General features: G+C 41.0%; 2 protein-coding genes and 1 long non-coding RNA gene across 5 annotated transcripts in view; 2 read left to right on the top strand and 1 right to left on the bottom strand.

Annotated features, from left to right (window-relative positions):
* The window catches only part of LOC119913138 (Fc receptor-like protein 5), a 135462-nt gene extending 109289 nt beyond the window's left edge, over positions 1-26173 (top strand). For 2 of the 3 annotated variants that reach the window (XM_038732462.1, XM_038732460.1), the window contains one exon: positions 25378-26173. In XM_038732462.1, the coding sequence (XP_038588390.1) occupies positions 25378-25416 (39 nt within the window). In that variant the 3' untranslated portion in view covers positions 25417-26173. Of the gene's footprint in view, positions 1-19013; positions 19074-19417; positions 19583-20003; positions 20106-23606; positions 23696-25377 lie in introns of those variants that run through there. The other variant, XR_005446390.1, reaches the window with a different exon arrangement.
* Positions 6738-11014, bottom strand: LOC119913146 (coxsackievirus and adenovirus receptor-like). Its single transcript, XM_038732479.1, has 3 exons — positions 10233-11014; positions 8284-8625; positions 6738-7975 (listed from the first exon to the last, which is right to left on the bottom strand). The coding sequence occupies exons 1-3, from the start codon at positions 10300-10302 to the stop codon at positions 7746-7748; spliced, it is 642 nt and encodes a 213-aa protein (XP_038588407.1). The 5' UTR covers positions 10303-11014; the 3' UTR covers positions 6738-7745.
* On the top strand, positions 13706-18887 carry LOC119913154. Its single transcript, XR_005446394.1, has 3 exons — positions 13706-17294; positions 18486-18749; positions 18828-18887. It is a non-coding gene; the product is annotated as an uncharacterized LOC119913154 (long non-coding RNA).
* Positions 26174-26377: the final 204 nt, after the last annotated feature.

Genomic DNA, 26377 nt, shown 5'->3' with positions numbered 1-26377 from the left:
TTACTCACTTTTTAAATAGTGACCTGACTTCCTCCTTTGCTCCTGTAATAATTGCACAATAAACCTAACAATCATCAAAAATGCTGCTTCCAGTCAATCTACACTGCCATTTATCTTCTTGTTGATGGGCTGGTTAAACCTAATGACTTTACTTGTTTCTTTTGACATCTCAGTTTAACCACAACATAGCGACTCTCCACACAGTGTGTTTATCAGAGGTTTTTTTGCCTGTCCCTGTTGTTTTTTTTCAGGTTTGTAACAAGCAGCCAGGCAGTTGAGCACAACAAGGTCACAAAGACTGAACCAGGGGCATAGCACAAAATTCTGTGCGGTAGATATAAGCTGTCTCTGTGGATCCCTTCCTATCATCTCATCTTTTGAAAAATGTTTACAAATAATTGAGCTAACACATGATACATGAATCTGTAATGGTGATTAGTATTAGTATTTCTATTATGGAGGTCACAATACCAGAAATGTAGTAGTCGATACCGATACCAGTGAAATTTCAGGATCACTGATACCCAATTTGATACCACAGTAAAAACAAAACAATAAATCCCATGAATTTCAATATTCACTCGTTTAGTAAAACTTTTTGAACATTTCAAAGAACTACTATTAAACATGGTCACTATCTGTATTGGCATTGGTTTGAGTTTTCTATGTTGAAAAACAAAAAAGTTACCGACGATTGAAATGGATCGTATTGCACTTTTAGTCAGATAGATCACAGCTTCTTTCACAGCAGTGGACGACATTTAACTTGTAAGTTATTATTCTCTGTTCCCCACTGTGTTGATATACTGTATATGCATGCTTCAGCTGCAGTGCTGAGGCCTTGATGCAGTTTAAAAAGCTGTACATCATCAATGTAAAACACAGAGTCTGCCTTTTCTCTTCTCACCAGTGTCTTGCACTGACAGCTGGGAACATTGTGCACCTGTGGACTGCTTGATCTGGGATGTTGATAAGCAGTTGTCCGTAAAGATAGGTAGGTACAGCAGTCTCCGATTTCCGTTTCTTGGCAAACCTGATTACCATTTTTTCCAGACTGGACTAGCCAGTCAGAAGCAGAGTAGGGCAGGTCCTGATAAGCAATGTAAGGTAATCCAAAACAATGCCGTTTCAGCCAGTAACTGTGACTTCGGTTCAGCTGCACCATCCTGAAACACAGGCAAAACAAACCCAACCAGCTTGACAACCCTGACTGGAGGGAGACATTTCAGATTTGGTAAGTTGTCACTTTGTATCAAATTTATCTTCCATTGGATGTTAAACATGCTGCTTCAAATGCAACCTATAACCATAATTAAAAATTTGTTGTTCCCATTAACATCTTTCACCCTTACCCGCGATGGTAAGCATGGAAAAGGAGTGTTGAATCAAGTTGCTTATGTTGATTTCAGCTCTTAGTTTTTTAATGGGAATGTTGATCTTGCAGATCAATTTGAGAAGTACCTCTGACAGTGGTCGGTAATAGGTGGCCCGCGGGCCAGAACCGGCCCGCCAGCAATAATATCTGGCCCACGGCCAGATTGCTTTGATAGCAGATAAATAAAAAGTAAATAAATTAATGACGGCACACACTACAGCACATGCTTAATTGTGAGCATGTGCAAAAGTGTCCTTTTATTTGTTTAACAAGGGAGAAAAAAATATCCGCAATAAGATGGATTCGATTTCACAACCCATTGGAAGGGCGTGCTGTGTTGGAGTTTGTCCGTGTCCACAACAATCAACTGAGCTAAACATCATGACCCACATAGGGGGCCCCCAAACAGCCAGGTCCCTGGGTGGGCAACCCCCATGCACCCATGCCACCTCTGCTTATGTCCATACGTAATGTTTTAACTGTGCACTGGAGAGTGGGGCCAATTAGACACTCTAATGAAACATGTCACTTCCCAGCTCCTACCACCTACCCAGACTATGATGGCTTCTCATGCTAAACACTTACATTTCCAAGTAGATGGTAAGTCACTATGCCACCACTGTAATAGGGTTGGTCACATTGCCTGTTTCTGTGGCGTTAGTTAGAGCGGGTTGGCCGTTAATCGGAAGGTCGGCGGTTCAATCCCTGGCTCCCCCTTGTTGCGTGTCGAAGTGTCCTTGGGCAAGATACTGAACCCCGAATTGCCCCTGGCGGCTATTCCGCCAGTGTATGAGTGAGTGTGACTGGTGAATGCAGATGTAGTGTAAAAAGCGCTTTGAGTGGTCGAAAAGACTAGAAAGGCGCTATACAAGTACGGAGCATTTACATTTACATTCTGTAGGGTAAACCTTAGTGCTTCTTAGAACCGCACAGAATCAGGCTCTGAGGTTAGAGTGCATAGCCAGATAGTGTGAGGGGATGAAGAAGAAGAGGGGCTCACTTGAAGGTCAAGTGCCAGACCCCGCTCAACTCATTGGAGACTGGCCTGTTGTGGACATCAATATGGGGGGTATTCTGATACCCTGCCTGGTACCACAATCAGAGAAAGCTTCTTTGAACAACACTTCAAGTCGAAAGGCAGCCTGTTGATAGAATGCCATTGGTTACGGCTAAAAGCTGCTAACGGGCTAACAATCCCCTATAAAGGGTATATGGAGCTGGATATCACTGTGTTGGGTTAGACATTAACACGTATGGGAGTGTCCCCAGGGTGAGTCTACACAGCAAGAGTAGTCCGTGCCTGGTCTCTTAGGGATGAATGTAATGGACAACCCAGGATGAATCCAGTCTGTTTGACTCATCCACTCTTCAAACTGCCAGTAAGGTGTGGAAGGAAGCTCTCTCCAGGTGTCAACGCATTGAAGCCCTTAATTCATCTGGATACTTGGGCAGAGCCAAAGTCAATGGTCAAGCTGTGCGCGTTCCTGCTGGTTCCTTGAAGTGGATTCATTTCCTTCAGTGGCTAATATCACCCTCCCTTCAGTACTCCTTGAACCCTGTGTTTCAGGAAATCCCTTCCTGCCAGGCATTTTGCTATCTTCAGCCCTCCTTGCCGTTCACCAGGACAACATTATTTCCTGTAGATAACGTGAGTACAGAAGATGTTTGGCTACAAACCTCACACATTGCTGGGTGAGCTACATGTGGTTGACCCACTTCAGTCGGGAAGCTCGGTCCTTATGGAATAGACTGATGATCAGGATGTCATTGCTGTGATCCAGACAGTGACTGCATTGGTCTCCCCGCCCCTTGATCTCTCCAGCCTGTCATGGGCTAACCTCTCCCCTGAGCAGAACAGACAAGGTGTAGAGCTTTTGCAAAAATACAGCTCAGTGTTCTGTCAAGGAGAGGGAGACCTGGGTTGTAGTACATTGGTGGAACATGAAATCCCATTGCTGGATGATGCACCAGTGCGCTGGCGCTATTGAAGGCTCCCGCCATCGCAGTACGAACAAGTTAAAGCACACATTCAGGAACTACTGGATCGAGGAGTTGTTCGTCAGAGTTGTAGTCCGTATTCCTCTCCAATTGTGGTAATCTACAAGAAAACAGGAGAAATCAGGGTGTGTAGATTACCGGTTGCTTAATGCTAAAACAAGGAAGGATGCTTACCCCTTACCACGCATTGAGGAGTTCTTGGATGCTGTCTCTGGTGCCTTGTTTTCAACTTTGGACTTGGCAAGTGGCTACAATCAAGTGCCTGTGGCAGAGAAGGATAAAGCAAAAACAGCTTTCTGTACACCATTTAGACTTTTTGAGTTCAACCGGATGCCATTCGGGCTTTGTAACGCTCCCAGTACCTTTCAACGTTTGAAGGAGAGAATCATTGGGGACCAAAGCTTCCAATCTTTATTGCTGTACTTGGATAATATTGTCATCTTTTCATCATCCTTTGACCAGCACCTCCAATGTCTCAGTCTGGTACTCATGTGTCTTAAAGAGCCCAACCTGAAACTAAAACTTGAGAAATGTCACTTCTTCCAGCCTGAAGTCTGCTACCTGGGTCACGTAATATCAGCATCTGGTGTGGAAACAGATCCCTCTTAGATAAGTGCCGTGGCTGAATGGCCACGACCTACATCTTGCACTGAGATACAGTTGTTCCTGGGGTTTGCCTCCGATTATCGCCACTTTGTAAAGGGATTTGCCAAGTATGTTTCCCCACTTCACCGCCTGGTGGCTGAAATAGAGGGCACCAAGAAGAAACGCAAGACTCCGGGGAAGAGTATCATATGCATGTGGATGTGTTCAGGGCGCGACTCTTTGAAAATTTGGTACAGATGTGAGCATATACACTGAAGTTATAACAACTTTCTGTTTCATGGCGAAGCATTGATATTTCATGACACGACATGGGCAAACTGGTCGACTGATAACCGTTTTGTACAACTTTTAATCGTCAGTAGGTTTAGACTGCACAGCAAAAATTTTAAGTCGATCTGAGTAATTCCTTAGGAGGAGATCATTAAAGTTTGTAAATTGCAAAAAATTACCATTAAATTAAATCCAAAAAAGCCTGGACTTCTTATTGGGTGCGGGGCAAGAGGCTTTTTTGTACATTTGGACATGATACACGTACCATAGAAATTTTACATTTTAGATTATGTATAACCAATAAAAAGCACTATAGCTACACTGGTCCCAAGAAATAATGGCCACGCATCATACAGATGTCTTTTGAAGATTTATTTTATAGCAACTCTCTCCTTCGTCAGCAGACACCGTGAAAACTACAAGAAAATAAAAGACAGCTTAAAACATTCATCTCACATTCACTTTAAGGCCTTTCAAGCTAGTGTCCATTGATAAACAGGCCCAAACACATTAACACAAGCGAAATACAATGAAATCATACAATATAACCAAACAAAAATATTGTCCACGTAAAGCACACCAACAAGTACCATACACCAAGGTAAACAAATGAAAGGCAATTACCATGTGCGCCTCTAGAACCAAGTACAGAATACGGTTATTTTGGGGCTTTATTTCATTCCTCATGCTCTGCCTCCACATTGTCTCTTACCCATAATGCCATGGTTATGCCCTTATCTTAACTCTGTCTATGTGACCCATTTCCCATTACTCTCTGTTGTTCGTTTAAATAAACCTTACACAAAAGCACAACATTTTTAACAGTATTTAAATTAAAGACATTTTTGTGAATGTGAATGTTGTTAATGTGAATTAACATCTTCACATGTTTTTCCTATTTTTAAATGGCTGTATGAACTCAAATATTCATGAACTTACACATACAAATATACAAAATAGACATTTCAATTAAACATGTCTTTGAGACAGTTACAAGCACTTTGATATTTTTTATTATCTAAACGTAACATCATCAAATGGTCATCAAATAACCCAGCACTGAATTGAGTGGACTGTGGGAAAAGTTGAAATGAGTGAGAGAAGATTGTAGTAAACACAGATGAAACAGAGAAGAATAGGAGAGGGAGGCATCTTCACTGAGACGTACAATATATTCAAAAGTAGCCAGGTTGATAATCAGGGTGAAGAAGTTGTAGAAGATCGAAGATGATGAGCAAGCTAACCAGGGACCGGAGGAGGCAGCGCACCGTAACATCAAGCCCAGGCTAGCAGTGCAGCCATACGGTCTGTGAGCACAGCTAACCTGAGGCTAGCTGTAGCAGCAGCAGTGCACGGCTCTCTCACTAATAATCTGCTGTGTTGTCACGTCCAAAATGGGGAAAAGTTCACAATGTGGATCACCCATTCACCATCCACAGGTAATATGTTTTGCATTACCTGTAGGCCTACGCTTTATTCAACTAAGTAAATATATTTGTTGGTGTTTTTTTCTGACTGGAACCACGGCGACCAGGTGCGTGAGGAATGCACAGAGCACTGTTATTACATATTTGCATAGCTTCTGCATAGCTCATTTTTCACTGGGAGTGGGACTGAAACTAAACTAGTGCAACAGCTGGAGGGAGAGAAACAGGAGGAGATGAAGCGGGTTGTGGCTGTATGTTTTAAGTGAAAGAGGGCTGCCTTTACATGGTGACGGTGAAGTAGCATATTTACTGGATGTGTTTTTGTGTGTGAATAATTGAAGAATCTGATTCATAGAACTGGATTAGAGGTGAGGCTTGAGGTGGGGAATGTATTGATATTGTGGTCCAGGAAAGCATTGTTGCAGTCATGTGGTTAAATCATGCAAACAACTGCACATCAATAAATATTTTCTGCTAGAAAGTGCAGCGAGAGAATAAGCATGTGTATTTAAAACAGTCTTAAAACTAACTAAACGGACTTCTTTTTGCAACCAGAAGAGTCGCCCCCTGCTGGCCGTTCAGTAGAATGCAGGTTTTAGGGGGTCCTGCGTTCGTATCAGATCACTGACTGGAAACTTCCCGCTTGACTGCAACATTGACTGCAACATAAGTCATGTATTGCATGTGACAAATGACCAACTCATCATGAACTCCCGTTGTTGGTTCCGAATGCTCTGCTCCACTCTGGTCAGCTGATTCCTTTTTGTGGTGGATCGGTGGCGCTATTATCAACAGGGGAGTTGCACAGCGCTTTCTAGTTAAACTATGTAACACTCCTGACTTGACTGACAAATCTGTCTCTCCGTTTCTTTTAATAGTCATTAAATGGCTGTTATAAACGCAGATACTAATTTAAATGCAATAAGATCATGACAGCCGATAATATCAGTCCTTTATAAACTAGATGTGTTTCCAACAAATAACACCCTATAATTCAAAACTTCGATTGCGTGCATACGTGTGGGCGGATGAGGGCCCTACAAAAACTTTGTGCCCAGGGGCCTCAGACTTCTTAATCTGGCTCTGGCCATGCCCATGCGTGAAACCCATAATATACGGAATTGTTTGCCGCATCCGAATTATGTGCAAAGTTTGGTGAGTTCACACGGTTCGTGGTCGGGCTCTAATAATACATTTTATTTATAGGCGCCTCACAAAACATAATAAAACTGTACAGCAATAACTCAATAAAATTAACAACTATAGTTACAGTGCATAAAAATCAGGGTACAACTGGAAACAAAGATTGCTGTGACCTGATAAATAGTGATCATGTGGGATATGCCAGTTTAAAAATGTGTTTTCAGGTGGGATTTAGGCAAGAGGGAGGTGGGTGGGAGAGATGTGTTAGGTTTGGTGGACAGGTAGAGCTGTGTGTCATCCGCAAAAAATTTACGGAAGATATGACCAAGAGGAAGCAGATAGATGATGAGCAGAAGGGGCCCCAGGACAGAGCCCTGGGGAACACCAGTAGTGACAGGGGATAGCTCTGATGCAGGTCGGTGAGTGAACAACAGGGACAGAGCTCTTCAGGGTTGGACTGGGAACACAATCCAGCTCCAACCATCCAAGAGTTACTGTTAATGTTATAACTGCAGCTAGCAGAGTTTAGATTGACACTGGATCGGTCACTGTTCATTTAGAAGATTTTACAGCATCAGACCAGAGATTATGCTTCTTTTTCTTTCTGACCTTTTCACTTTTTGTCATTTAACCAGTTTATTTGATCTGAACTCTGCTTGTTCTCTTGAACGCTGACTCTACATGGATGGATGGATCCACTTTTAAGGGTGAGGGGAGGTGCTGACGGTCTGTACCACTTCCTGTAATTAACAATCAGCTGGCTGTTCCAGCATCAGGTCATATTGTTTGTCCCACAGAGCTGCTGGTCAGTCAGCCCATCTGGCATTAACCTGCCTCCAGGTGAATTCAGACGTGTGTCAACAGCTCAGGTTTATTTTACAGGAGGAATGTGTTTCTTCTGTCCAGCAGCACATTCAGTCCACCAATCAGCAGCCAGAGAAAAACGTTCGCATTGGTACATTTCTATGAGCAATATGTTTGTCTGAATTGTTGTCTTTGCATACTCTACATATTCCAAAGATCTTCTTTCTAAAAACAACAACACTAACACCAACAAGAAGAATCACACCAACTAACAGACCAACTTTCAGTCCAACATTTCCCTCCTTGTCTCCTCCCTCCTCGTCTCCTCCCTCCTTGTGTCCAGCTGTGTGACCTGCAGAGCAGAAACAGGTGTGAGGTATCAGCTGTCAGCAGGTGAACAGAATGTCAGACATTATCTACTGCACTTTGATCACATGACTCGTAGCAGCTGTTTCCTCTAAAGTCTCCTCAGCAACATCTTTCTAAAACACAAACATCTGATCTGTGATGTTTCTCAGCTCAACTACCAGGAAGCAGCTTCATCTGAGAGACAAAGAGACACTCTGAGCTCTACACACTCACCTGAGAGACAAAGAGACACTCTGAGCTCTACACGCTCACCTGAGAGACAAAGAGACACTCTGAGCTCTACACGCTCACCTGGTTCTGTCACTGTCAGACCGATGGAGCTGACGACTTCAACTTTGCCTGAACTGTCTTTCTCTCTAACCCGACACTCATATGTTCCAGTGTCATTGGTTTTGACGTTCTTCAGAATCACAGAAGCGTCTCCATCCTTCATCTCTGGATCTCTCAGCTCCACTCGACCACGATAAGATGGATGCTGGATGTTTTCATTTTTTTCATCAAGGCTGAAGAAGAAGACATAACCATCATCTGACTTCAGGTCAGGTTTACTCCACTTTATCAGTGTGATTGCAGCCTCTCTGTGACCCTGACACTGAAGAGTGGCGTCCTCTCCAGCCTTCACCTCCTGTGTCTCTGAACAGAAACAGAAAACCCTGCAGTCAGGACGTGTAATGTTTCAAACATCTTTTGATGGAAGTGTCAGGTCTCTATAAAACAGCACACGTGAACTCAGCAGCATTTCAAACTCTGTTCTCAGACAACTTGAGTCCCAGCTGCAGAAACCAGTCAGCAGAGGACATCGGGGGCACCGGGAAAGTTCCTGGTGGGCTGGCCAACGTCTGGGCTGTTTAGCAGCCAGCCTTATACCTTCTGTTATTAATAATGAAAAAGTTAACTGAAGATTCAGTGACACGGGAAGCTACTGTTTTATGAATGTACTAGAAAGAAAGAATTGAGATAAAAACGTCAATAACTGGGTGCTCAAACCAACCAGTGTAAAAACTCAAATCTGAGTTTAGGAAAGCTCTGAATGTTTCCAATTCACTGTCCTGTCTGGATTTTGAGGGAAATGGCAACCGTTTGTCACAAAGCGGCTCAGGGAATGTGATAAAGAAGGAATCCATGCAAGGTACTTAGTTAAAACAAGTATAATTGATTAAAATAAAATAAACACAAGTACAAAAGAAGATGCCAGGCATGGATGTAACCTGCTAGATGTGAGCCAGCTTTTATAACGGCCCCATAATGGCCCCAGGTGAGCACAATCAGCTGACAACCCTCCCAATTCAGCCAATTGTCTGCTGAGGTTGGCAAGACAACCTCCATGACAACCACTTCAGTTTTGCCTTGTGATTCTAAAAGTTAAATTGTATTAGACACTTACAAATGTCTATACAGGTGTTGGCTGCAAATACATATTGTAAAAGTAATCAAGTCCTTTCCCTCTCAAATTCATATTTTGTGCAGGAGAATGTAGCTTCATTGATTTGCTTGCTAGGATGCTCATTGACAAGGTTTCTACAACTTTGCCTAGTACCAGACAATGCATTGAAACTCATCCTCTGCCTGGGCTGAACAGCAAGTAAAGCCACTCAAAAACATTTGTTGCATTACTATTAATTCACTTGATATGAAATGTTGACCATTTGCTGAGTTCGTGTAGTTTTTCAAAAACTGGGCCTTTATTAGTTATTGTTTATATATTATTTAATTCATATCCAGGTTGATGATCAGTGCTGCTCTTTAGGTTACGTTCAGTGTTTGGAGAGGAGTTCAACCAGTTTTCTAGAATATGTACTCTCATGACTTTAAGCCAACCAGCTGACCCTCAGACAGTTTTGTGTCTTCATGTGGTGTGAGGTAGTTCAGGACAAATTCAGTGTGTGTTCTGAAGTTTTTTAACAATGTGCAGTGTTTGTGTGTTTTTCAGTAGTGATGCTGCTGTTTTTATTAGAAGCTGGTCATGTGTGTATGTCCGTGCATTAGCAGGGCAGCTTTGGTGGAGTATACAGGAGCCAGTTCTGGTGGGCTGGTCTGGATCAGTCCTGGGCCAAATTCATAGTGATATTATTTCCCATCTGAATATATATATCAGCTTTTCTGACACTGAACAGCTGAAATATTAAAGATTTTATTATTTCCTAAAAGCTTTGAATCTCTGTCCTAGTTCTCCAAATGTGTCCCCAGTCTGCCCGTCCTCTACTCAAACTGTGTCTGAAACACACACACACACCTCTTACCTTGACACAGAACAACGATCCATGAACATGCGAACAAAGCCACAAATGGCGGCCATGTTAAAGTGACCATGACAGCAGAGCTGATGACGCTGACACCAGACTGAGTTCTTCTTTCTGCTCTGTAGTGTCTGCTGACAGCGGACCACCTATGTTACTCAACAGTGAGAATCTCTCCATAGCCGAATGTCAGGTTGAGTCACATATTTGGCTGCAGAGATGAAAAGGTGAAACCAGACTGACGTCTTCTTTGTGTTGTGTAGCTGTTTTTGTTTCTGAAAGTCGACCCGCCCAAACGAGGGAGGGGGAAGGTGACATGTTTTCAAAGAAAGCTGAACTGTTTGCTGCATGATGTGCATATAGGCCCTTTTAGCAGTTGTGATCACAGGGACCTCACAAAGCTGAGGATGTTTATTTGTGATCTTGCTGAACTTTTGTCACCTCAAACGCCTCACTGATAAAAACAGCAGCACAAGCTCTGTTCGCTCTTTCCCCCCACGCTCCACTCAACTCACTTCCCTTCGGCTCTGCTCCCCACCTGGACGGACCCGGGGGCCGCAATGGCCTCCCAGCCTGGCCTGCTCAGACCGAAAACTGAACCCAGTTCAGTTAACTCTGAGGAGAACAGAGAGAGCAGCCGGACCCTCTCACCTGTATCACGACACAGAAAAGGCTGTGTAAACCACATTAGCTTTCTGCAGGTGGCTCTGTCTGTTTCTGTGTGTAAGTGTGTCTGTTCAGACATGCTGTTACGCAGTTACATGTTACATGTTGTTGTTGTTAAGAATTTGATTCCATACTGGGTCTGTAAATATAGATTTGAAATGAAAATGTGTAGAATTCTACGGTACTACGGAGTATTTTTTGATTTATAAAAAAAAATTAAAAAACAACTCTGTAAAAACATTTGAGTTTAATATGTCAACAAAATAAAACAATCATTTTGACTTAATCCAGGGTTCAGATTTTAGTTCTTGAAGTTGATGCAAATTAGCGCATATTTTATTAGATACTGCCTCATTTGCATATTTAAACATAACATTACAGAAAACCTGTACTACACAAAATATTTTCTTTAATAAAGTAATCAACTAGGAAAGTTTCATGGTGATATCTTTTAGTTGTTGTTTTTTTTTTTTTTTTTACCATATCTGCAGTCTCTCACCTTTAATTATTAAATAACTAATTATTACGTTACGTCCCAGCTCACTAGGGGTAGAGGAGACAGAAGCATAAACCAGATGTATTTGGTGCAGCACCATTAAAAACCTAGTGAACCTAATACAACAACTAGCTAAGAAAGTGTAATTTGTATCAGTAGTAAGCTGATCTATAGCCCAAATCTACAGACCAACATAAAACAGATCACTTAGATTCAAACAGGAAGGTGCCTTATTGTGGCCAGTGTCACAAAACAAAACTACCATTACAGTTTTTCTCAATAGCTAAAACACTAAAACCCAACAAAGTTCGCAATTGCCTGAACTCATTTAGCTAAATGTGCAGTCTGTTGTCAATACCTTAAACCTGCAACCAATATAAGCAAGTTCAGAGAGCGAACAGGTTGTTGAAGGTGGGACAGAGAAAGTTTAAGAATGGATGGAGGAAACAATGTCTGGCCCTGAAGATTGTGCTTTCCATTTGTTGACAGAACTGACTGCTCAATAGATTTTGACTGGTTGCAGTATCACAGAAATGAAGGACAAGTTTGTGAGATGCAGAGGACAGTACTGTAAAAATAGGAGTACAAAGAGGAGAAAGAACAAAATATATTCATTTCTGATCAATTTTGAGCTACTGTGATAGAAGATGTTTTCATTCATCAAAAGACAATGATGGAAAAATATGAAATTTCTTTTGAGATTAAAAATGTACTTCTCCCTGAGAACTATATTTTTTGAACGTGTTTTCTTTTTTTGGGTGTCTGATAGTGTATATAATTTTGATCGTTTTGTTTATGATTTGAGAGTAGTGTTTGGTTTTCAGCACAGGTAAAACTGTTTTAAGGCTTAAGATTCATTTTGCATGAGGAGTCAGAGGTTTTGTAAATAGTGCTTGAACTGAGGTCTTGTGTTTAATGTTTTCAGAAAATGGAGTAAGGTATCAGAAATTGTGTTTTAGCAATAGAGAAAAACTTTAATGTGACAGCTACTATGTGGCAACCAAAGACACACACAGGACTCAACAAAGTGATCAGCACAGAGGCAAACTACATAGTGAGCAGTAGTTGCCTGATACAGCAGCAGGTCAGCCTATTTGAACCCGAGGAGTTTGAAAGCAGTCTTGCAGGCAGCTCAGGGATTGGAGGAGGGTTGTTGTGCCGCTCCAATGAGGGATCTCCAACCTGAGAGGCGGGATCAGGCAGAACTTCCCTTGAATCAGTCCAATCCTCAGCCGTGAACCCCACAGCCTTATTACCATGTGGATCAAAACAGCAGCAACAGTGAAGTATGTTGATGCAATCTAAAGCCTAATATCCAACACAGTGATGAGGCATAGTAATGCCAACATAATGGTGCCGCAATTTCATAGCCTATTAGTTTTCAACAATACTGAGAGATTAACAACAAAAATATAGAAACTACAAGATTGTTTGATGACTAATGATATTAAGGGCTATAAGGCAGACAAAATTACATAAACGTTATAGTGTGATACAAATATCCAACAGGAATTAATGGACTGTGGGTGTTTAAGAATGTTGGAAATGATTTGAATATATAGTTTGCATATAAAGTACAAATTATAGTCTATAATTCCTCGATTCATAGCAAATACAATTTTATGCATTTATTTTAGAAAATGATCGAAAGGAAAATAGAGGAGATATTGTGGTAACAGGGTGTCAACGGAGGCTTAAAAAGTCTTAAAAAGGTAAAAAATTTAGGCCAATAAAAAGTATTAAAAAGTCTTAATCGCTATTAAACAAGGTATTAAATTTTGTAGATATTTTTGTCAATGTGAAAATCCTGATCGTCCAAAGAGTTTTTCTGCTAAAAGTGCAGGTGAATTTATTTTTATTGTATAGCCAAAAATACTAGAGAAGGGAGGTCGTGGTGATTCTTCTGTGTAATGTTAGCATTTCATTCTTATATGCCCCTAAAAATAGATCTATGCGAACCGGAATCAGGAGCACCGGGATTTGAGAAGATAATCCACAAATGTGTAAAATGATGCACAATAAATCACTATTAAAAAATGTGTATTTTTACATGTGTATTGTGGTAATTCATATCTATAAAAATACAGAGTGATTTGTACATGTGAATCACTGTACAACATTTGTACTTGTGGATCACTTCCTGTAAATTTGTACATCACATTAGATTTGTAACTTCCTTTTTACACATGCGTGCAATATTGTCCAAGGTGTACTGCGGAGATCTGTAAAAGAAAAAAAAACACAAATATCTCACTACCCACAACATATATTTTTACATTTGTGTTGTGTAAAATCATATCCACAAAAATACAGTGTGATTTGCAAATATGCACAATTTAATCTGTACACACATATTTAAATTACACATACAAAGTGATATTTACGCATTTGTGGATCCATTTCTACACACAAAACTGTTTTTACACATTTGTGGAAAACTTCCTGTCAATTTGCAGGTCACGTTACATTTGTAACTACCTTTTTACGCATTTGTGGAGTTTCGTCCACTCTGTCTCACCGAGATGTGCAAAAAGATATTTGTAAGTTTAAGAGCAGTTTATTAGCTACACCAGCAGGGGGCGGTGGTGACATTGCCTCCCATGAGTTGACAGGATATTCACGCTCATCTATGGGGGACAACTAGCAAAAGGACTGTAGCTCGGTTTATAGTTTCAACTCGACCAGCTCATGATTCAGGATCTGGTTCATCCACCTATAGTAAGTTAGCTGTGTAACGTTTGTCCACGTTATGTAACAAGCTCACATGAAATCATTTAGTTCACTTAGTTCATTTGTAACTACTGGCTATTTTTGCAAAACTCTACACACAAATAAGAAAACCTTTCACCCAATTATCAAAACATTGTAGTTCTCTTGCAAAAGCGAACACAGCTAGATTAACTCTTTGTAAAAATGGTGTTTTCGTATCAAACAGTAAACACAAGCCATCATCTACTAAGCACACAATGTGCCAACTACACACTGATGGTATGAATACAAAACACATCTTTTGCTTTCTTTGTGTACAGATGTCAATTTAAGGTCATACTTTTGTCATAGTGTCATGTAAACATACAAGTATCCAAACTTCAAGTATTGGTGTTTATTCACACTCATCAAAACCAAGACAAAGTCAGAACACAAAGTAGTAATTTTACAAAAAAAAACAAAACAAAAAAACAATCAGCCTACATCATGTCATCTTTCTGGGTCCAGCCACAAAATTTCATCCACATCGCATGCGATATCCTCCAGTCCAAGGCACCGGGGAAAATATCTCCTTGAATGCCGTATCCAGGCCTGACATGATGCCTGGTCAATATCTCCTCATGCCTCCTCCATTGCCTGTAAAAGGGCTACCTGTTGATGAGGATGACGGTCGTACACTTTCCAGCGCCAGGCAGAGAAGAACTCCTTGATGGGATTTAAGAATGGAGAGTATGGAGGGAGGCTGAGTGCCATGAAGAATGGGTGGTCTGTAAACCAGTTGCGGACCAAAGCAGCCCTATGGAAACTAACATTGTCCCATATGATGACATATCGGGTCTGCTCTGGTCTCTGAACAGTGAGCATGTCATGTAAGGTGTCCAGGAATGCAATAATGTGTGCAGTGTTGTATGGGCCTATGGTTGCATGATGGTGAACAACAGCATTTTGGCTTATAGCTGCACACATGGTTATGTTACCACCACGTTGTCCTGGGACACTGATGATGGCACGGTGTCCAATAATGTTCCTGCCACGTCTCCTGGTTTTACTGAGGTTAAAACCGGCCTCATCTACAAAAAGTAGCTCATGTCCCATGGCATCTGCTTCTAGTTCCATCACTCTCTGGACAAGACAAAACAAATGCAGCACATCAGGCCCCTGCACAGCACTACAGTATGCACTTCCAAATTCAGAACCAATGACACTATAGCTTACCTGCACATAGTCATATCGCAGTTGCTTTACACGTGTTTCTCTCGAAAGGAACTCTGTAAATTTGCTTCATTCTTATTCTGTGGTGCTCAAGTACAACGACTTAGTGCAGAAATGTTTACACTGTGTATATTTTGAAAGATGGTGTCATTATCAATTATGCGCTGCTGTATTTCGCGCAGTCTTATTGCATTATTGGCAATCACCATGTTCACTATATGGGTCTCTTGCTCTGGAGTGAACAGTCTTCCTCTGCCCCCAACATGTGGACGTCTAGCAATTCTGTAAAGTAACAATTTCAGTATTTTTGCATGTATGGTACTGTTGTGTTTCTCATTAGAGTATGGCAGTGCTACAAAGTACTTACCGATTCTCATTTCGAAATGTCCTAATGATGCTTGCCACAGTGTAGCGGCTCAAATTAGGCTGAACCCGTTGGCCAGCTTCCCTCAGGGTCATCCCATGGTTGATGACATGGTCCACTATTGTAGCTCTGATGTCATCAGTTATTCTATTTCTTACTCTTCTTACCCTTCCTCTTTCCCCTCCTCGTCCTCTTCTTGCTCCTCCTTGTCCTCTTCCTCTAACTTCCTCTAACCCTCTCGCTTCTTCACCTCCACGTCCTCTTCCTCCAACTTCTTCACCTCCACGTCCTCTTCCTCCAACTTCTTCACCTCCACGTCCTCTCCCTCGGCCTCCTCGGCCTCCTCTGATTCTCACTCTTCTCACTCTTACTGCTCGTTCCATTGTACTCCACACAGACAGCTTACCTGTGGCTTATTTATAGTGCTTAGGCTGATTGCAAAGTGAACTAATAATCTAAAACAGTTTTCACATGTGAAAGTGTGCCAGAAAGTTGGCAAAATAGTGTTAATGATAGCCATACATGTGTATAATTTTGCTAGGAGTGTGTTGGAAATTTGGTAATTGAGTGTAAGCAGTGAGTTGTGTTTAAAGTTCTGCAAAGAGTGTTGTGCAGTGAATTGTGCCGACAGTTTTGCAAAGTGTGTGTTACAAAATTGCAAACTGAGTGCAAAGCAGTGTTTGTGCTTTTAGTTTTGCAAACTCAGTGAGTGGTTTTGCTATACGTATTAATAGTTTTAGAAATTGTGCTACAAGAATCACGATTAGCGCTTAAGCATTCAGAAAAAACTGTAAATAAATCTTATTAACAGGAAGTCAGGTTGATTCTCTGAATGTGTGAGTTTGTTTTAAACCAGCAGATGTCAGCAGAGTTACTCTGCAGCCAGCAGGATGACAGTGACTCATCCAACATGTTCATCTTTAGAGACGGGATCCCCAGCATAATAGCACTGTTGTGAGAAGAGGGTCTTTATTTAGTTTGTTTGACAATAATGAGTTGATGCTCGATATAAGCTCTAAAATCAGCCTATAAAAGAATCCATAGATATAAAACACTTAGCATGCCACAGCGTTTAAGCTTTTATCACCACCACAGTAAAAATACATTATTGATCATCAGAGGCTGCTGCTCCTCACAACAGGCTATACAATCTAAACAAATAATAATTTAAAAACATGCAGGTTGTCTGACCTTACTATGACTATGCATCAAAAATCAAGGCTTCACCACAGAACATGGCCAATCCCTAAAAAACCGTCGGACCCAGGAAAGTTTGATCTAAACTTCTACAAAATGTTTTTGAAAAGTGAAATCTTCATCACACAGATATTTACAGAGTGGAGAGAAACTCCACTGAGGAACTTTACCTCCTTGTTTCTAATGAATCTGTCTCTCAGTGATCTCAGATCAGCCCTCCTTCATGTTCAGCCTGCAGCGCTGTCACTTCCTGCATGTGATTAAACTCTTTGTGTAGGGCCCCGTGTCTCCTGATGAGCTCTGAGTGAAGAAGCAAAACCAGATGAGCTTCTACACAGTCACTGCTCTCACCTACAGAGAGGAAGAGATTAACTGGACTGACTGAGTGGAGGAGCGATGGGACAGACAGCTTTTCTGCTCTGTAAGTACAATCTGATGAAAAACAACGTCACTTTAGAATTTACCTGAAAAAAGATAACACTCAACGACAATGACACTCAATGAAAATAATTTAGACACCGCAGCTGGTGCAACAAGCTTTATTAGGCTACAGACATGAAATGACAGTCACTTCTTCTTTGTATTTTAACCCGTGAAGCACCTTGGTCAACCTTGGTTCCTTTTTCCACATATACAATAAAACCTTTTATGAAACTAGTTACAGTTACAAACTAGAGACTTTTTAATTCAATTCAAATGTGCAGAAATTTCATCATTATTTCAATGGTTGGCAGGTTTATTACTTTTTCAGAGGCTGCCATCTCAGTTGAGATGCTGTAACTATTGTCCTTTATCTAAACGTTGTTCCTGTTAACATTGCAACTTAAACACCAGAGCTGTGCAGCCTCTGAGAGATCGCTCACAGACAGAGCTGAGAGAAGTCTGCTGCTGAGGGCTCAAAAAAGGGCCCCGGCTTCATGTGTTGGGGCCCCAGTGCACTGGAAGCAGTTCCAAACCCTGGATAAAGTTAATAGTTTTATTGTGAGTCAGATTTAAAGCATAACTATTATACTTCTATACAGTAATAAAAACACACAGAGAATTATTAAGTATTTATTCATTTGGAGGCAAAAAAGAATTTCTAGTATGTCTGTCAGCCTTTTTGCCACTGAATCCCATTTAAAATGCATGACATACATAAATCAGTTTAACCCCCCCCCCCCCCCCCCCAAAAAAAAAGTTTATTGTGAATCTTTCTTCATAATGCAGCTACTGAGCTGGTTGGAAATAAATTATAATAATAAATAATAAAGCCTGGTCCGTTTCCCTGAGCTCATTACTTCAAGGAACTGTCCCATTGATGTCCAAGCCATCATTGTTGTGCAGCGTGTTAGCAACCGCTGTGCTCATTGTTTGAATAAATCCTATCATTAGCTACCTACAACTAAGTGACATTGGATTAACACAAAACCTGTTAGACTCTTCAGTAAATAGGTTCAATGTGTAAAATGTCAGGAGTTTCAGAAGCTAAAAATCTTCAGCATCAGTTTGGCAACAAGTTCAGAATCTTTTGTTCAACAAACAAGTTTCTTAAATGCAATGCTTGGACATCAAGGTTTTACTGTGATGCCCGTCTGGTCATTTAACTAAAAATACAATAACTTCCCTCCAGCCTCTCTGACTGTGAGTCCCAGCAGCTCTCAGCTGTTTGAAGAAGAGTCTGTCTCTCTGAGCTGTGAGGAGGACGACAGCTCTGCTGGATGGACGCTGAGGAGGAACACAACCAGAGAAACCAGGACTCAGTGTGGAGCTGGCTGGGGAAGATCAGCTGGTTCTTCATGTAAAATCACTGACATCGTCCGATTGGACAGTGGAGTTTACTGGTGTGAGTCCAGAGAGGGAGCAACCAGTAACACCATCAACATCACTGTCACTGGTAAGATCAGACTGTGGAGTTAGTGTTGATGAAGCTGTGTGTAAATGATGAAATGCTGTAGTTTGTCTCTGTGTTGAGGTGGACCAGTGATCCTGCAGAGTCCTGTCCTCCCTGTGATGGAGGGACATGATGTCACTCTGCACTGTAAAACAGAGACCCCTCCCTCCAACCTCCCAGCTGGTTTCTATAAAGATGGCTCCCTCATCAGGACTGAGCCTACAGGTCACATGACCATCCACCATGTTAACAAGTCTGATGAAGGCCTCTACAAGTGTAACATCAGCGGTCGTGGAGAGTCTCCATCCAGCTGGATCTCTGTCACAGGTGAGGAGCTCAAAGATAATTCTCAAACTGACCTGTTTTTTTTTTCTAAACTGGACAGAAGTTATGAATTCACTTCTGTGTGTCTTTCTGTTAGTACGATACAGCACCTCTACCTTTAAACATGTGTAACGTGAACATGTGCAGGTTAACAAGACTAATATTGGAACTTAGTTTTAAATATTAAATATAAATCAGCTTCCAAACCTGGAAAATACATTAAACAAAATGGGTAAATATTTAAATACCCAAATTTGCACCCACCTGAGCAGAAAAGGCCAGAAGGAGGATTTTGTAATGCATTTTTCATTTAAGTTCTTTTGATAATTATTTCCTGTTCATTTTAGGGAAACCCACCACTACACGTCCTCCTACATCCACCTGTCTTTCTTCATCACCAGCTCCTCCTCCTCCCTCTGTGATGCTGTGGTCTGTTCCTCTGTTCTTTGTTCTGGTTTTACTGGTTCTGCTGGTTCTACTTTTCAGATGGCGTGTTCAGAGGAAACATCCAGGTTAGACACAGACTTATGGATTTAACACGCGTTAATATTGAAAGAAGACTTTTTGAATGGGATCAGACAAGCCGTGTGTTGAGCACAGACAGATGTGACAGGCGCCGCACTGATAAAATGACTGATTAAAAAATTATCTACCAGATCATCATGATTTACCCACTGTTACATTCCCACAGTGTTTTTCCTAGTGACAGACGGATGACTTCGTGAACAACAAGTTTTGATTTTTACGTCTTTACTGTTCGTAGACTCTATAAAACAAAAGCACTGAACATACTAATGTACTGCCATTTTATGGATGTGTGTACCCTACACATGTTACCATATTGAGAGTTATTTTAAGTATAAGTAATGATGTCCATGTCCAGTGAAAATTTAACATGTAAATTATATTGCTGTTCATTTTGGTTCATTCCAGTTGCTGAAGAAGAAGCTGCAGGAAATGACATCACAGAGGACATCACATTCAGTGACATCAGAATATCACATCGCCAACGGCAGCGAATCAGACGAAGCAGAGGTAAATTATTTCTTGGTAGTAATAATGATGAACCTGAATCACCATCGTTGACTTAAATAAAGATTCTCCAGTTATTTTTCACCTCCTGGTTGAAACCAGGCTACAGTCCTCCTCCTTGTTGTCTCTGTAGATGAGGGTGATGCTGGGTAGTGCTGATATCGTGTTAACTCACTTGAGGGAATGTCGTTGTCGCTACCTGCTGGTGTAGCTAATGAACTGATTCTCAGACTTGTGGATTTCTTTCTACAGATTTCCACAGAACACTAAATTCCATTAATTGACTGGAAGCGAGCCACAAACGTACAAATCCCTCCCTGCTTCTATTGATATGATTTTGCACAGCACAAATGTAAAAATACATATTTGGGGACTCTCCTCTCCACTAACGACTTTAGCCTGGCCGACAAACTAAATGAGTTCTACTGTTGCTTTGAATAACAGGAGGTAAACAAATTCATCATTATCATCCCCAAAAAACAGAGACCACTGGACTTAATGTCAACAGACCCTCCAGGACCGCTACACCTCCAGCACTCTGAGGCTTTATCCACACTATGTTTTTGTTTTAAAATGCTACTTTCACGCCGTCCAGACTGAAACAACTCGTTCTCACTCCCCAACTTGTTACATATGGATGCATGGTCAAAACCCGTCACGTCAGTTTGTAACACAGTGGGGATCGCTATAGCGTCATAGTTGAGATCGTAGGGCGTCCAATACCAAAAAGTGACAAAGCATATAAAGCTTAAGTGACAAGGTAGTTATTTGACGCTAAAGCTAGCTAGCTTTAGCAGCCTCCTACCCTTACTATAACCATCAGAAATGTTAGTGCCTAAACCTAAGTCTGACTTTATGCATGTCGACTGGCAAATCCTACAGCTGTGCACATCGGCCTCAAGCAAATTGCATAAGTTATGCAAGTGACATATGTTAACTTCTGTACGTAGTTATTTTAACCCAAACCATGATCTTTTCCTAACCTTAACGTAACCTAAGTATTTTTGTGCCTAAACCAAACCAAGTTGCAAAGTTTCACAATTTTAATAATGTGTCGTTTCAAACTGGCAATGTTTCTAATGGCTAGTGTTTTATTTTGAAAGTCTAACCAGATGTTGCATATTTATGGTTGCTAAGCATTGCTAACTTGACCGCAGAGCCTTAAAATGGACAAATGACGCTAAAGGGCCTTGACCAAGCCTCAATATGTGACAAGTTCGGATCTGCACACCTGAAATGCTACTGCCAGTGTTTTTGTTTTGGTATTTTTTGAGAATCATTTGTGACAGTGGCTTGGATCTGCATTCTGAGAAGGTCTTGAATTGGCTGAACAGGGCAGGAATTAAGGAAATGTCCTTGATGGAGATGCTCCGTTGGTGTCAGATGAGCTCTTCAAGTTGCATGGGTTCGACTTCAAGGATATGTGTTGTATGGGAGTCTGTCTGTTGTGCACCCTGTAGTGAATCTGTTAAAAGACGCTAACAGCTCTGTGTTTGTCCAGTTTCCTGTTTCTGATAAAAACACTGCACATGTTTCACTGCAGGACTGTTAATAAAAAAAAGGGATAATATAATAATAAGTCATTAGAGCTTACATTTCTCTGCATTCTGCTCACATGTAGTATATCTAAATATATTTAAACTTTTACTCAAACATCATTATTGATCGGTTTGCTTTAATGTAAATAATTATTACATTAAGTGCTTAATTTTAAATAACAGAGAAGATGGACTCAGCAGACCAAAGACACTTGGTTGATTGTCTTCTGCATCTTTTTTGTGTCTCTGCAAATCAAACCACAGGAGCAACCTGTTGATTCCAGTGAACTGTGGCGTGAAGCTGTTGTGGTTTCACACTATTAGGTGGTCTGTTTTAGCTGATGTTTGTCTGTTTTGTTGCACTTGATCTTGTTTTAACAGAGCGAGCAGCTTTGTGGTCATCCAGTTCCCTGTTACAGATAAATACCCTCCAGTTATATTCGGTCTTCACCCCTCAGAGCAGTGGTGTTGAGAAGAGTGACAGCAGGTGGAAAATATATTAAAAAGTGTCTTAGACAAAAACATAAACAGTGAACATAAACATAGAAAGTGGCGTGAAAAGAAAAGGCAAGCTCAAAGACCGGTTTAAAGGCCCCCCAGAATTTAACACTGTCAATTATCTTTGAAAAAACATGCTTGTTCTTTTCCACCTCTTCAATCCTGTGGCCTTCGTACAGCTGTGTAGCGATGTTTACTCTGTCTAGCATGGCAACCTTCACCATATTGTCCATATGTGCCCTTGTACACTCATGTTTCTTAATCTTCTCAGATAAATGTATCTGTCATTTACTCCTGTAACAGTCCATATTGTATCCGTTCTCGCTTTAAAAAGCAAGCATGGGAAGAAAAATACGGCAACCAGCTAGCCAAGCTTTTCTATTGTACCAATTGCAGAGCATGTACATACGTTTTAACTTTCTCGCTAGCCTGTAGACTGATTTTGATGTCAGCTTGGTCTGGGCCGAGATCTTTGACATGTAGTTTCTCCACCAAAGTTCTCCTCTCAAATGGATTTTGAAGAAGAGATCTTACTGAATTTGTGGGTGGCTGAAAGCCTGTGTCTTGAGTTCCCGCATTCATCATTGTCTACGACGTCAGGTGTCCCTAATCTTCCACCGACTCACTCAGCTTCAGGCATCAGATTGGAGGACGCTCATTTGCTTAATTTATTGTTACGTCCCCGGCTTATCTAGGGGTGGGGGACGAACAAAAGATTAATAACCCGGGTGGAAAAACATGTGTCAAGTAAACGTATTTATTCTTAGAAAAGAGGGCAAAACAAAAAGCAATCTCTGCTTACACGAGAGACAAATATAAATGTAAATTATACGAGGTTTCTAAATAACAAAGTACCACCCAGCTGACCACACAGTCCCCACCGCCACCGCGTTGGGGAAGCACGCATGGAGGGCACCCGCCGCTCACCACACCGGCTTCCACTGCCCGGTACAGTAAGTCGCACAGTACGTTACCCAGACTAATGTGAATAACAACTGACAGATACGGATTGAATGAGCCGATGACGAGCGAGACGACCACCACACCACGAGCACTCAACTGGCCCGGCTTACATAGCCTACTAATTGGCCTTGATCGGCCCCAGCTGTGAGCTCCACCCAGCGTCACTCAGCAGGCGCGCGTACACACCTGCGGGGGAAAGACAGACACACCCAAAGTAACACAATTATAGCACCCAGACCTCATGGGTCGTAACATTTATGTTGCTATGGGCATATCTTGTGTCAGTTATTGGCTGCGCTGCTGTCAATAACTAATATAGTAAAAAGAAACATCAAAACACTTTCCACCACCACATAAAGTTTAAAAGTTATTGTAATTCTACATGAAAAATAAAATTATTTTGTCATTATTGAGTGTTGCAGAATTAGTAGTACAGCAGTGAATCTACTAACAGTACAGTTGTTGTACCTGCAGCAATGTAATTTGTATGCATTTTGTCTTCCAGAGTGTTATTCAGCTGCAGTCTACTCAGCAGTGAGAGGAACAAAAGACCTCAGTTATTGACAAACAGCCATCAGACCAACAGGACGAGAGGTACAGCTGCTCTTTATTTATTAACTTTGGACGCTGTATATGCAGTTAACTCTTACTAGTATCTATTGTCACTTGTAGATCTCTTGCTTTATTGATGCTTGTATGTTGTTCCTTAAATGTAAGTCGCTGTGGATAAAAGTGCCAAATGAGTAAATTTAATGTAATGTGAACAGAACCAAGGTTCGCTGTTTCCCCTGCCTCTGTCATGGAAAGGCTGAGTGCAACGGCAAACAAACTGAGGTGTGGATCCAAATGCAGACACTAGCAAAGAGGGTGCAGTTCAAGGAATTTAATTAAATAAACAAAAACAGGCTCACGTCGGAGCACAGGCAGGCAAGAGTCCAAACACAGGGGTAAATCCAACAAAGGCTCAGAAATCCAGAAACAGAATAATCAAATAATACAGTGGCAGGACAGAACACTCAACATTACACGAGGATGCACAAGGACTAAACAGAACTGAGCACATTAAATACAGGAACAAACGAGCAGGAGATGCACAGGTCCCGTACAATAAAAAAGTACAATAAACCAGGCAGAGGTAACGCAATAAATCAGACAAAGCTAAACCAAACTAGACAGAAGAGGAACAAAGCTAGACATGATCACCAGACACTAGGAGGATAGCAAAGTAAAACAGGAAGTAATGCATGCGACAATACTCAAGGACAGACTTGACAAAGTTAACAGAAGACACAGAACAGCATGCATACCAGACAGGAACAAGGCAAGACAGAGAGCACAGAATGAAAAGGGTCAGGAACAATAGACTAAACAGAGAACACAAAACCAAAACTTTGAGAACAGGAACCAAAAACCAAAATCACTCCACAGCAGATCAGAGCACGACTAACAGCGTCCAGTATTTATGCTAAGCTAAGCTAAGCTAAGCTAACTGCTTCCTCACAATTTTAATGTTAATGTTTAATGTGTTCAATTATCTAAAGACAAGTCAGTAGTCATGGTCAATGATGAATAAGGTTGATCAGCTTACATGCTATCTTTCAGACTTCATCCTAAATTAGGAGATCAAACTTGAGCAGGTATCTGGGAATTGTTGCCCCAGTAATTTGTTTTATCCCACAGATCGTGCATTCTAGGGAAGTTTTTGAAACATTTGGATGTTGCAATGTAAGAGCGTATGTTTTGCTTCAACATTGAAGGGGATTAAAACTGCAGTCTGCTGACAATTTCTGCATTTTTCTGTATCAACTTATGGCGGGAATGTCTTAATTTATTTAAAGGGAAACACTAAATTCAGGCTGCAGGTAACAATTCAAAATATAAAAATATAATGCAGTAACAATGAATCATATAATGCAGCATTCTGTGTTGCTTTCAGACAAGTTTTCTACCGTAGATCAACTTTTCTCATTTATTTTCATAAACATACATGCAGGCATGATCTAGTCTTCCCTCCTCTTTGGTGCATTTGGTTCGGGGGAGTAACCTCTTTATATGTGGTTGTATTTATCATGCAGGTGAAAAGATGCCACGTGCACATTTAAAGAAGGTTACAGGAAAAAACTAATCTGAGAGAACGGGAAAAAAACAGAAATCAGCACAGAAATTTCAATTTTAATATAATTAATATAATAAATAGAGTTGTTGTCTGGTGATGAAGTTTCTTTGTCTCCAACAGTTTCTCATGTTGTTTGAACTGTTTGTGTTTGTGTGTTCAGAGTTTCCAGCAGAGCCAGAGGTCGTCTACTCTTCACTGAGGCCCCATCCACACTACTGCATTTTTTTATTAAAACAGAGACCTTTTGCTACGTTTGCCTCCCCGTCCAGACTACAACACTGAAAACAAAGACCTAAAACAGAGAAGTTTGGAAATGCTGCCAACCCCGTTTTGCGTTTCTAAACTCCGGAGGGCGTTTTAGTGAAGATGGGCCAAAACTGAGGACTTTAGAAACAACGACGCAGCCTCTCACGTTCAGCACTCACTGTCAATGATTTCACTGTCAAAGCTAAATTAGACTCATGCAGCTACAAAGAGACAAATCCTCATACATAAATGACAAAATAGGTTGAATGTTAAATTTCCCAAAATGACATACTGTAAATGTCTGTTGGACAGAACAATGACATGTATGACCGTTCCCCAAAATGACGTACGACGCCCAGCGACAGGCATACTGGACTTTCAGTACGCTACAGAAGTCACCTGACATTTAACACGTGCTAAATGTCAAGCAACATTTGTAGGCTGATTCCGATTTAGTGCAACATTTTTAGATGTTTTTATGTGTAAAATCAGTGACATGAAAAAACTGAAACTAAAGATTTAATAAATTGTTAAAATATATGTGTAAATATATAAACACACACACTCACATACATACATACATGCATACACATATATATATATAAACAAACTTTACTGTTATTTATATTTAATGACTTTAACGATTTTTTACTCTTGTTGCCCCGGCAACTTGTTTCTCTGCAGGTTCAATAAACTTCTTCTCGTTCTTGTTTTCCTCCTGTGGTTCTTTGGGTTTCACAAAGCTGTCGGATGGAAAATTTGAAAAAGTTCTCTGGTTTGGCTGCGGCTAACAGATACTCACCTCTCTTCAGTTCAGAAAACTAAGAATAAACAAAACCACAACCACAGACCTGAACAGCATCGACCTCGTTCAGCTTCAGTACAGAGTCTGTTTCTGTTAATAGAGTTTTGAT

Source organism: Micropterus salmoides, unplaced genomic scaffold, assembly GCF_014851395.1.
Source record: "Micropterus salmoides isolate LMB-PRFRI ecotype aquatic unplaced genomic scaffold, ASM1485139v1 Ms_hic_scaffold_2, whole genome shotgun sequence".
Lineage (NCBI taxonomy): Eukaryota > Metazoa > Chordata > Actinopteri > Centrarchiformes > Centrarchidae > Micropterus > Micropterus salmoides.
The sequence above is the reverse complement of the archived record's forward strand: the minus strand, read 5'-3'. Positions and strand labels throughout refer to the sequence as shown.